The sequence below is a fragment of the Kryptolebias marmoratus genome, linkage group LG19, assembly GCF_001649575.2.
Source record: "Kryptolebias marmoratus isolate JLee-2015 linkage group LG19, ASM164957v2, whole genome shotgun sequence".
Taxonomy (NCBI): domain Eukaryota; kingdom Metazoa; phylum Chordata; class Actinopteri; order Cyprinodontiformes; family Rivulidae; genus Kryptolebias; species Kryptolebias marmoratus.
The window spans coordinates 22,643,487-22,656,571 of record NC_051448.1 but is presented as its reverse complement, the minus strand read 5'-3'; the positions used below and the strand labels follow the sequence as shown (position 1 = coordinate 22,656,571).

Below are 13,085 nucleotides of genomic sequence, written 5' to 3'. Positions count from 1 at the left end.
CTGTTTTCTCATCTGACGCCAACACAACAAACCTCTTCTATCACTTAAAGAAGAACCACGAAAAAGAATATTTAACAATCCAAACAGTGCAAGGTCAAACAAGTTGTAAAAGAGCCGGGGAAAGTTGTGAAAAGTGAAACTATAGCCGGCCGAAGATAATGGAGTCTGTTGTCATTTGATACTGTTACGTCTAACAGGAACATATATATTGCTGCACTAAAATGCAGCAGATCTCATTTGTGAAAGTTCAGTTAAATGTCACTTCGAAATAAAGCTTGAAAAGGGTAAGAAATTAATTATTTTTTCATATTTTTCAGAGAATAACTGACAACGTACGTAATTGGGGTATATCGTGATATATATCGTTATCGTGATATAAAATGATCCATATCGTGATATAGGATTTCTTACATATCGCCCAGCACTAGTTTGAACAAGTTTAAATTTATCAGCTTGATAAGAACCTGGCTTGTTGGCTCTAATCTGAAGCATTTTGTTCCTCCACAGAGGATCGTGTTCATCTTCCTGGGTGTTGTGACAGAGGGGGTGAGACCATTCATACATTCATCACAGTGATGAGCGGAGAGGAAAGAGTTTTATCTCCATCATGAAGGGAGAATTTATCGGCAGGAAGAAGGACCACCTGGTCGAGGTGGGCAAATGGTGCTGGTTCTGAGTGGGGCATCCAGCATGTGTGCCGGCTCGTATACAGCTTGTTCAGTTAATCAAGATACACGGACCAAGTGCCAAAATCCAAAAACCTGATGATTATCACTAACAGAAAAACTACTTTAAGAAACAGCATCAGTGAAAAATAAACCCGAAGCCACTAAAACTAATGAAACAACAGCCTCGATAATGAAGACACTTAATATTTTGTCAAATAGCTGCACTTTATTGTGTTTTCCACAGTCTGAACTGTAAAGCTATACAGTGGAAATGCACCAACACTGGGACAATACTGAGTTCTTATAGACTTGATGTGTTTATTTGACAGAATTGATCTTTTTATGATTCTTAAAGCTAATTACACTTTTTATATTGACTTTTTTTCTTCATGTTTCCTTGTTCTGAAGAGCCACAAAATAAAAAGTTTGAGAACCACTGTCTTAGTCTGTAGCTGTTAAATGTTTTCAACAATCTGACCATACTGTAGATATTGGATGTCACGAAAAACAAAACAAATATCTAAGAATCTACTGGTGTCAGCTGTGCAGGAAGAAGCAAATGTATATTTGGCTACTGGAACAGAACAAGTGTAGCCTGAGTGTTCAAGGAACTCCACTTCTCATCTCAGACCCCTAAAGCTTCATTAAATGTCCAGGACAATGATCAGGTGAACTCACCACACGGTAGGGACCAGGCCAGAGCCATGATGAGGTCTCCCAGATAGTTGGGGTGGCGGACCACACCCCACCAGCCTGACACCAACAGACTCTTCCCCGTAGCTGTGGGGATGGTTTTCAAATCTGGAAAGAAGACAAAAAAGGGTTTTACTTTTTTATGAAGACACTCTTTGCACAATAATGTCTCTGATCAGCAGAGCCTGACTGTATGAGTTCAGAGGAACTCACGGGACAGTTTGGGGTCAGATGGGTTCCTCCTGAAGGCATTTTTCTCAGAGTTTGACTTTCTGAATATGTAGAATCCAATGACTAAAACACAAAAACAGAGGACAATTCATAAATAAAAGTAATGAAACATTACTCAAATATTTATTTTACACTTTTGGGAATAATTAACACCTGAATAACCTTGCATAAAGTAAAAAAAAGCAACAGGATAGGATTTGAATAATGATCAATAAGTTGAGACGCTGTGTTTCTACTCACTTTTCAGAAGGATGATGGCTGAGAGGATGGGGAGGCCCAGGGGGTTTGGGTGACCCACCAGGTAATACGCCTGCAAGGTGTAAGTAAAGGGAACCCACACCAGATCACCAAAAGCCAACATGAAGCCAAAACCATCATGCATCAAGTCCATGGTGGTCAGGATGGCCTCCTGGGAGAAACACACAAACACAAAGAGCAATCAATAAACTGACACAGCATCATCAATGTTTGAAAGAAAATATCTAAGTTATGGTGTGTTTCATGGTGCTCTGCTGAGGGTACCTCGTTCCACAGGCCGTCCACCACGTACAGCAGCTGGAAGACGTTCACAAGGATCATGGAATATGATGGAAAATCCAGACGCTGCTGCTTCATCTCAGCCAGAGCCATGGCAAAGTTGACCAAGCACTGAAAAATCAAACACACGAAACTCAACACGATCAGTGTTCTTAGTACTAAAAGTACTGTAGTACTACTACCGCAGGGATCCCCTTTGACGTTCACAAAATCATTTTACAAACTATGTAACTGCTAAAGTGCTTTCATTTAGCTACAATCCATGGCAAATTCATAGTTTGGTTCATATTCTTTAGGGTTTGTCTGTGCTGGAAAATTATAGAAAATGTTGGTAACTCTTTATGCACCTGGAGTGTTTATTAAGGACAAATATATTCTTAGTTTAGCATCACAAACATGCAGAAGCAAACTGCACTCAGAGAGTCATTTTATAGACTTTAAAGCTCAGAAAGGGAGAGATCCCGTTTCAAAGCTGTTGTTCTTTAATGCTACAAAGTCCAAGCTGAAATTCTGCAGGAATCTTTCAGTCATAAGCAGCCACTGAGTGTTCATTAAATTTAACATAAAGACTAGAAAACATGTGGCCACCAGAGGGCACTAGGAGCAAAAATCCAGCAACCTAGTGTACACTGATACACTTTACATTAATTTAAACAGAGTGCATTTGCTTTGACATGTAAGTTTTCTTTTAACATCATGATTTTCCAACACAGATTCACTAAACAGAAGTCAACTTTATATCCCAACTCACCCAGCCGATAAGTCCAGGACGCATTTCACAGAAAAATTTTAGATCGAAGTTCTTGATGCGGGGATTAAGCTCGCGTCCTTTGAAAAAGTCATAGGCCACATTACCTGGAGAATTAAACAATTTTTTTTAAAAAAAGGGGAAAGATTTACAGCTGACAGCATAAATGATCTGACTCCTGATAAGTCAAATAAACTCCACTTACCTGAGTTTCCACCCAGAGCCAGCTGTTCGGGGCCAGCAGAGCGAGAGCGGACAAACAGGTAGAGGCTGAGCAACACGGAAATGAGGAAGGAGGCTGTGGCCAGCTGTAAGAAGTGGCTGTGGATGTAGGTGAGGTCAACACCCTGATATACTGCTGCTGCCACCACTACAGCACTAACCACAATGGAAAAAAACCCTGAATGGGCACAAAAAGGATCAGACACAAACATTTAGAAGACGGAATGAGGAAAAGATAAATAATTAAAATAAAAATTAACTACTTGAAACCAGAGCTGTACAAACAGCCATAAATTTAGCAACAGTTAAAAACAACAATTTTTGGAAAAACAATTAATTTGGAAAAACAGAGATATGTAATTTAAAGCAATAATTTCATTAATCACACATTCATGATGTAGACCCTTTGTCTAGGTGAGAGTGAGGTTGTTTTTTAACTTTTGGTTAGACTCACTGAAACACCAATGATGTGATAAACCTGTAGTGAACCTCTGAAAGGAGGTGAAAATAAAAGTCAAACAGTTCCTAAACAACTTTGAGAGTTAGAACTGCTCCCGGTGGAGAAGTTATTAGAACAATGTCTGCTTTTGTTTCAGCACTGCCACAGTGGTCAACTTTAGCTTTGGCTTCCTTTCAAAGGAAAGAGATAATCAGAAAGAAATGCATGATGGGAATAACACTGTTCTACACTGATAAATAAACTCAACGCTGTTAAGTATTAAGTTTAAATTAATACAGAAATGTAAAGCATTTGCTTTCAGGCACTGCTATCTGCTGCTGCACAACACCACTCTGAGAATCAGTTTGGGTCCAGTCAAGAGTTTGATGATCAGTCAAAAACTTTTCATCTGTTTTTTAATGATAATTAATAAAAAAGAGAGAAGGTTTCAGTGCGGCAGTGAGTTTCTTTACAAAGAATAGCTCTTAAACTGCCACATAAAGCTGCAGAAGAAAAAAATGTAAGGAAAATACACTGTACCACTTTCTGCTCCCATCTATCTTTGATTATTTACTAATACTAATTTACATTTTTTGCCACTGTTGTTTAAGTCAGGCAGAATTTCTGTTGTTTCACACAAACTCAGTAAAGCCTTGACTTTACTTCTCTATGTAATATTCCATGTTGGTCAATGTAAACAAAACATCTTTGGTTGTTTACAGAACAAATTATTTTTAAATGCAGCAGATGAGGGGTGAGTGTTCAACTGAATTGGTTAAACAACACACACACATACACACACCTCATGGGTTCATATTGAGCTCCAAAAGCAAAAAGACCCTAAGAAAGCAGTAATAAGAACTGTGAACAACAACGATTCCTGGTCCAGTGCAAAAATAAAAAAAAGAATTTGAGAAGTGTAAATATTTTCTTATGATCTAGAGCTTTAATGTAAAGTCAGCTTCATCAAACCTGACAAAGTGAAAAATGGTTCCAAATAAAGGATAATGTGATTGGAAATGTTTTTGTCAGAGTGTTTGATTAAGTCAGCCTCACCATTGGTTCTGTATTTGAGCTTCTGTCCAGACCTCAGCAGCATACCTTCACTCAGCTACAGACCCAAACAACAGAACAGAGTCAAAACCACACCACAAACACAACCAAAGCTTAGACACATAATGTACAATAGAACAGGGGTTCCCCACGTGTGGGTTGTAAAACACTAAAGGGGTCTTGATAAAATGGATTGCTACTAGTATACTTTTGATAAATGTTATGAAACAGAAAAAACAATAGTTATACATGGATAACCTTGTCTAACGGACTTATTTAAAATGTTTTTACATTTCAATCAGCAATAATAGGAGTCACAAGTTTCTGATGCTGTAATTTAATGAGCCAGAAGCTGAAACGTTTTGGAAATACTGCGTTAGAACAAGGTAAGACCTGCAATAAAATAACTTTTTTTTTAAAAATAACACTTGGCAAAAAGTAGTCTTGTTTATATAATATATCATATGAGCTTCCTCCTTCATGTGAAGCATCTTATTACAAGTTTCTCCTGAATGTTAATCCAATTTCTGCCTCCTGTCAGGTCAAACAGAAGTCATGTGCTGGTTCACGTGGATCTTGGAGCAGAGACAGAGAGCTGTCCAGCTACAGCTTTAAACACACTATTGGAAACACTGTAACCTACATACATCACACTATCCCTTATATTTATATCTGAAAGAACAGATTTCCTCTCACTCACCTTCCCAACAGGTAAAATGTAAAGCACAGCCTGGAAAAAGATCCAGAGCAGGACAAAGCCAAATGCTTGGAAATCCCAGAAAGTTTCAAGCGGAGGCAGAGCAGGAGGACAGTTTGTGAGACTTGGATCTTTCTGGTTGACGTGGAGGACCAGAAACAGAACCCAGGCTGGCAGAAAGAGCAGCCAAAAGATTGCTCCTGTGGCAGGAAGAGACACCAGGAATGTTGTCAGTTATTGAAAAGATGAACAAATAAGACACATCATTCTCTGTAAAGGCCTCACTCTGAAGGCATGAAAGACAAAAATAAACATTGATTTCTTCCTTGTTGACCATACCATGGACACTTGCAGTGTTTTGTGAAGTATAAATAATGACAATATATACTGATACTAAATAAGTATCATTCCAGCAACATTGTGAGTAAAATCCCTTCATTCTGTGCTGAAACAGTCCTGCCAGGATCCTTACAGGCTGTGAACCATGAGATCCTGCAGTCTTCCACACAAACCACATTTGTGTCAATACAACTACATAAGTGTCTTAAAGTGTTATGTGTCAAGTATAAGACTAACAGAGAAGTTGGTACACCACTCCTCATGATTGAATAGTGCCTCAGACCCACCTAATGCCTTTTTTTTTTAACTTTTCCTTACTTAAATGATTTATGTCTTTATGGCTTAAACAAAATGGTAACACTGAATTATTGAGTGATCAGCACATTTTTGAGGATGAGAATACAGATTTTCTTCACCTGTTGGTGATCTGTAGTGTTAAGTTTGACCCTCTCTCACATCCAACACAGCACCACCTGTCTGCCACCACCTCTGAGGTATTTTAACGGATGCGGTTTCTATCAGCTTTAATACAGACACTTATACTTGTGAGGTTTACTTGACACTTTAGGGCTGCACAATATATCAAAAGCTTGGTGTCATCGCAATATTGATATTGTAAAGGACTGCAATAAATCATGGACCCTTTTATTTCAAGTACCAAACATTCATGTTCTGCAGGCTAATGATCAAACAGACTTACTGGCCTTGATGCCCACACCTGGTTTAGATGGTAGTGAAGACAGAAGAGAAAGTGAGTAAAATACATATTTATCGCAATTAATATTGTCATCACAATATTAAACAATAAAATTGCCAGTTTTTCTAATATTGTGCAGCCCTACATCTTGTCACCACCCACTAGACTGATTTTTGGATCTCACACAAATCACACATGAACAGTAAAACAAAGTTTGGAAAATGCTATAATACATTGAAAAATAAGACACCTCCATCATCCTGCATACTAACATTAGAAAAGTGAAAAAGCAAATGTTTTGAGAAAGGAAATTATGGTGCACACCTCAGATGATTGGACATGAGGAACCTTCCATCCAGCATAACATCACAAACACTGTGGTTAATATAATATTGACTTAAAACAGGGTTTCCCCCAGAAAATTTTAACTAACTTGGATTGAGACAGAAACCCTGTTCAGGACTTTTCTGCTTTTTATTGGCCTAAACTCCCACTCCTGCTACAACCAGTATGAACACATGAAACTACTTTCTACGTTTCTTCCAACTCACCGATCTTCCCTCCAAAATCAAGAGGGGTAGAGAGTGTGGCAGAAGCAGCTGAAAGCACCGTGGCCACTTTTTCCTCCTGCTGTTCTGATTTAGCTTCAGCTCTTTTGGCGCCTCCGTCATCCTTCCTGCGGCGCAGATTGTAACGACCTTGGTTCTTCTCTGCATCTGCCTCTACTTTAGCCTCAGACTGCAGAGAACAACAACAAAAAGATTTAGGCTTATTCTGAATTTTGATTTATAAATCAAAACAAAGAATGCATAATATATTTGAAGTTAAAACAAACATCTTTACACAATCACAGAAAAACTAAAATCAATGCACGAGAACAGCAAACAATAGCATCTTATATCTTATATCCTGATTTTTAAGGTTCTGTTGTAGTGCTGACAGATGCTTCATAAAGGAGTGATGAATAAGTAAAATACAGCACTGTATATCAGGCCAAGTATTTTAAAGGTAGATTGTTCTGTGACACAAACCATTCGGCAGGTCTTTTTAAAAAGCATGAAGAAAACTGAACTTGGGGGGGGGGGAATAAACACAACCATCAATGGCAATGCTTTGGACTCCATCATACCACCACACGCAAACATTCCTAAAGTTATTACTACTTTTTTTTTAAACACCAACTCAAACTTGGCTTTAGAAATGCCCAGCTGCTTTCTGAAGCAGGTGAATTAGAGGCAGCACATGCCAGTACATCATGTGACAGATCAAATGAAGTACAGTATGTGAGGGGTGCCTCTTTCAGCTGTAAGACTAACTCACAGCCTCCACTGTGGACACACATCACCACATTCCAACAGCTCTGACTTGCCTCAAAGCCTGTTTACTATGAAAAGTGAGTTTAGTGCAGTATCTCAGTTGTTTTTCTTCACTCTTTTCAAACCAAGTGCTTTTGAAACACATAATCACTTGATGAATTTCTTTCACCATCACGTTCTGACCCTCCTGTACCTGAGCCAGCTACAGCGCCACATGAAAGTATTCGGCCCCCTTGAACTTTTCAACCTTTTGCCACTTTTCAGGCTTCAAACATAACAAACTAAAATTTTTATTATTTTGTGAAGAATCAACAAGTGGGACACAATTGTGAGGTGGAATGAAATTTAATGGATATTTTAAACTCTTTTAACAAATAAAAAACTGCTAGTTGTTGATTCTTCACAAAAAATAAAAATTTTAGATCTTTATGTTTGAAGCCTGAAAAGTGGCAAAAGGTTTAAAAGGGGGACCGAAAACTTTTGCAAGGCATGTTTGTATTTCAGCGTTTGAAAGTTCACAAAAAGTTACATTTCTTAAGCCTTTTTATATTTTTAAACCACAAACCAAAACTCACCTCATTTACTTTGCTAGCAGTGTTATTCTCCTCTTTCTTTTCATGCTTACTGTTGCTATTGTTCTCAGTTGTCTTTGACTGCTGCAGCCCACCAAACAACGGAGGGAGATTGATGGAGACAAAAAAGGTAAAAGGTAAAGTGAAAAACAGACAGACAAAACGTGACAACGTCGAGGTTAAATCCAGAATGACATAGGACACGGACTGACAGATTTCCCCACAGTAACAAGGAACTGAAGAGTTTGGACATTTGACACCTTTTCTAAATAATTCAGGAGCTGAGCTTAAAATATCTGGACTAGGAAGAGAAGAATATCTGTCTGAAACAGGTTCTGGCATCTTTGTTTGCAGCAAATAATAAATACAGTGCAATGACTTGGAACTAACCTAAACACAGCTGGCTATGTAGCAACGGTAAAAAAAAGGTAAATGTAAAGACCTATCTTTAATTTTGAAATGTACCACAAGTATTTATGAACAATTTTAATAAACACCTTTTTCTTAATTATTTTTTCTTACCAGAGGGCTGAGCCTGACCTCCAGTGCATCCTTCAGCTTTGTGTCTTTGCGAGAGGACTGCACGCTGTCTGCTATGGCGGCAGTAGCAGCCGCTGCAGCTGTACGAGAGGACGAACGGCGCGTGGTTCTTGCAGGAGAACGTGATCGGCTGCGACGGCGTCCTGGTGAGCGAGAACGGGAGCGAGAGCGAGAGCGGCTTTGGAAGGTAGAGAGACTCTGTAACAACACAACACACAAAAAGAAAGTCAAAACAAGTACCTCTCATAGAAAATGCACACGGACAACAACCAGCTGTGATATTAAAAAAAATGTCATATAACTTTGAAAGTAAAAACAATTAATCAAAGTGCTACAAATATTTGCTTTAGAAATTAGTCTTTTAGTTCTTTAAATTGAGTTAAATCCTCTTCCCACAGAAAAACATCCAAAGCTTGCATCATGAAGATCACCCTATAAGAGTCTCTGACTCTGGTCCTACCATGATGTCCTGCTCTTTGAGCTCCAGCTCTGTCCCATCCTTGTAGATAACGGTGTAAAGCCGACTTTCGGTATCGAAGCCGAGCACCTGTACTTCGTAGTACAGGCTACTGCCGGGCCAGCGGCCCATTACCTTGTCCCCTTTCTGGTGCTTCAGAGAAAGCATCCTCAATAACCTGAAAAACAAGCAACCACAAGAGCTAAAAATAAAAGAGAGGACTGAAGACAAACTGTAGAGTGAAACAGAAAGTGAAAGGGTGAGAGAAACAAGTGGAAAGTCAAATTGCAGACACTTTCAGTGGGACTCTTTGGGTAGAAAACAGCTCCTTACTGAATGACTCAATAAATACATATCGTCCTAATTATTCTGTTTCTGATGAAACAACAGCCTTTATCAAATTAATCAATGTGAAAAATAACACAGAGGACCCCCCAAAAAATTGCCATTGCAGTCCATCATGTTATTAGATTTTAGCAGATGTTACACAACGAAGCAAGAGATTATAGAAATCTTGTAGAAATGAGCTAAAAAAGGAACTGAAGCCTGTTAGAAAATTTACCTCTCACTTCACCTAAAAAGTGATTAGAAATAAGTGGACTGCTCTGGCTACTCCTCAGGCGTTTAACAATAAATAACGAGATATATTTAACTAAAGGACACACAAACACGGTCTCACTGTCTGTTGCATTCACTGTCTAGAAGTAAACCCTGAGGAAGCCCATAAATTTTTTTGCCAAATGTTATTTATTTCCACTTATGGTGAACCTTATCTGACATTTATGTGGTGCAACAAAGCGAGGCCACCCTCACTGTAGGAAAACAAGTTAAAAGCATCATCTACCAACCAAACTCATTGTTAGTTTTGTTGTGGTAGAAACTCTTTCCTTTTGGTTTTCTTAAAATCTGTTTTGTTGTGTGTGATCTAGTAGATTTAAGTGGTGACAGTTCTTTTTTTGGGGACTGCACATGTGTGTGGACAGATAATCTATATTCCCACACACAATTGGATCCCCCAAAAGCTACAGTCGAGCCCACATATGGAAACAATGAGATGGGCCAAGCAAGGTCCGCACAGTGAGGCTCGGCGTCCAGAAACCCACCACATTACTGCAGAACTGCTGACAGGTCTGTCCCTGCTCGGTTTAACCCACAGCTACATGTGTGAAAGAGATGCTCCGTTTGAGCCACAGCCAACCACCCAAAGAATTTTACACCAACCATGGGGCAGATAAAAAGAAACTGAGTCCTGTTTGTAATCAGCAAGTTTATGGGCTCCAACAGGTAGCTTACCAGGAAATTTAACCATAAACCGTTCCACACACAAAGAGCTCCAAATCCACCATCAACACTTACTTTACTTTACTTCTGCAAGCTGAACACAAACCAGTGAACAAGATTTTAAAACTGATAGAGTTTGTCTTAAACAGGAATTTCAGTAACACTAGGAAAATTACCAGTGACTTAAATTCACTTTGCTAAAACCAAAATCTGAAGTCTTGAATGCGTTTGAATTATTTTTCACCTCCTGCTGTGTTTCTGGCCACTGTAGCCACGCCTAATGACAGCCTCCTCTGCAGTCATGCTTCCTCACATTCCAGTGGTTAACTCAAGCCCAGACTTAGTCAATGACAGTATTTTACAGTGACTTCTGTAAGATGACAATTTGTTGTTCAGATAGCAACTTTTTAACCATAACAATTTATTTAATAACAAATTAAGCCCGATCGGTTATCAGAGAACAATTTCAAGATTTGGTTTCACAAACAGCTTACTTGTTTACAACCGCGAAACAAAACACCCAATTCCAGAAAATGCTCCCATCACCAGGAATATTAGGAACAAAAGGCTTCCAGTCAGCCCCAAATTCACCAGGAAGTCTGACCTCACTGGTCCTAATCTGGAAAAACATGAAAATCCGCAACATATGTGTGAAACCCATCTCATAAGATGATACACCCAATGTCTGCTCACCGAGGTTCATGTGGGACATGGAGGCAGGATCCTGACTGAAGACAGCTCAGGCCGGGCTGATGGGAGGACAGGGCTCCACCATGGGTGGAGTTACAGATATAAGTCAGACAGAGACCCCGACCCCACCTCTGCAGCCTGAAAACTAGACTGACTGAGCTCCACCTTTCAAATGTCACATCAAGCCCCTAAACAACTCTCTCTGCAGTCACATATTTAACTTTTTAAACACAGATGGAAAGAGGCCTGTAAACATCCAGGTTACTGCTATAGACCCACACTAGTTTTCATCTTTCTGGTTCTTGTTTTGAATTTATAACACAAGAACATCGAAGGCATCTTTGATAATAAAGTAAGCCAACTCTAGTAAGCATAAAAGCCAAAATAAAGGATATTTTACCTTGAATATTTTGCTTTTTTTTGTTCCTCGTTGTGTATTATAGTCTGAGAAGCCCCTTTCTTCTCTGACCAGCGTCTATAGTTATAACTTCTAACTGGGTAATTATGCTGTAATTTAGGAGCAATAAACAGGAGCTGTTTCTTTAACGCCTCTCCGTTAGCTTTGGTAGCTTCCAGAGAATCCCGATGCAGCAACAAGCAACAAAAAGGAAAGGAGGGAAAACGTCACGCATTCAAATACTGCTGGGCGAGCCGACACCAAACACATCCGCCAACAGACTAGGATTTAAACACATATAAAAACATTTGGTCAAGACGACATACAAGTTCTTCATCCACGCAAACTTTTTTAACCTGTTCTGCGAGGCTTACTATAACGGGCTGCTGGGCGAATAAGACGTGTTTTTACGGGTTGCTGAATTCTGCCTTTCACTAAACAGGCGCCGTCTAATTTCTGCACACCGTATGGTTGCGTATGGTAATCTCAATGCTGGCAAACAGCCCATACACGAGAGCTTCACTGACATACCAGCGCCTGGTCGAAAATACCAAAGAAAAAAAATAGAAACGATATTTCGATATGTAACGTTATTGTAGCCACAATCGTATTTCAATTTTCTAGCGGCACTTATTTGTAGCTACTAAGTTAAGAGTCCAGAAATTAGTCAGAGCCAAGGTTACCGTTAGCATCGGCTAAGCCCCAATTTTCCAACAAAGAGAAGCGTAAAGCGGCTTGCTCTTTTGCAGCAAAAGCAAACGCAGCACGTACGTGCACTTACCTTATTTTGCGCGAATAATTCCACTGAGTAAAAGTGATAAAACAACCCCTAAGGAGACACCAAAATAATAAATAAAGCTTTATATTTTTAAAAAAGGAACTTCGCTAACGATTGACGTAGAGCTCGTTCTCCCTCCCTCTTCGGGCAAAACCCACCAGTAACTAGGAAGGCGCGAAGCCTTTCGATTGGTTGGGTCAGCGTTCAATTCAAACGGCTCTGCGCTCCGATTGGCTACAACTGGATTTTAAATGAGTTGGGATTGGTTCTCTGAGAGTCACGACTTTTGTTTACTGGTATCATATTACAGTCAAACAAAATGGTAGACTTTGGCTATGGCGCGCTCATTTGATAAAAACTAAATAAAAATAGAACCGCACGGACACAAATAATAAACAAACAAGACTTTATACGTGTCTAGTAGCCAATTTATTCCCTCTCAAATACATTTAAACTAGTCACTAAAGTGCTGTCTAAATAGTTAAAATTCTGATTTGTTTTTCTCCTTTTACATCTCCCAAAATATTTTGAATATTTTAGATACTAATTTAGTATCACAGTTGCCTGTGTGTAGAAAATGACCAGAGCAGAGAATAACTCAGTTAAAAAGTCTTTGTTTACTGTTTACACAGCTTGAGCACATCTGTATCTCCTGCATCTTTTCTTATTTACGTGAGAGAACTGACTTGCGCTGCTTTTGTTTTAGCTGAGAAACACAAAAGAGAGAGAG

At 39.2% G+C, this 13,085-nt stretch overlaps 1 protein-coding gene across 3 annotated transcripts in view; it reads right to left on the bottom strand.

Moving 5' to 3' along the window:
• lbr (lamin B receptor) overlaps positions 1–12,521 on the bottom strand; it is a 15,307-nt gene extending 2,786 nt beyond the window's left edge. The window contains exons 1-13 of one of the 3 annotated variants that reach the window (XM_017434104.3): positions 12,359–12,521; positions 9,213–9,387; positions 8,735–8,950; positions 8,216–8,296; positions 6,876–7,062; positions 5,292–5,488; positions 4,595–4,649; positions 3,083–3,277; positions 2,881–2,984; positions 2,115–2,240; positions 1,833–2,001; positions 1,575–1,655; positions 1,347–1,469 (exon numbers count right to left, since the gene is read on the bottom strand). In XM_017434104.3, coding sequence (XP_017289593.1) covers positions 1,347–1,469; positions 1,575–1,655; positions 1,833–2,001; positions 2,115–2,240; positions 2,881–2,984; positions 3,083–3,277; positions 4,595–4,649; positions 5,292–5,488; positions 6,876–7,062; positions 8,216–8,296; positions 8,735–8,950; positions 9,213–9,377 — 1,699 coding nt within the window. In that variant the 5' untranslated portion in view covers positions 9,378–9,387; positions 12,359–12,521. Of the gene's footprint in view, positions 1–1,346; positions 1,470–1,574; positions 1,656–1,832; positions 2,002–2,114; positions 2,241–2,880; positions 2,985–3,082; positions 3,278–4,594; positions 4,650–5,291; positions 5,489–6,875; positions 7,063–8,215; positions 8,297–8,734; positions 8,951–9,212; positions 9,388–11,183; positions 11,364–11,580; positions 11,889–12,358 lie in introns of those variants that run through there. The other 2 variants (XM_017434105.3, XM_037981683.1) reach the window with 2 other exon arrangements.
• Between the last annotated feature and the right edge of the window lie 564 nt (positions 12,522–13,085).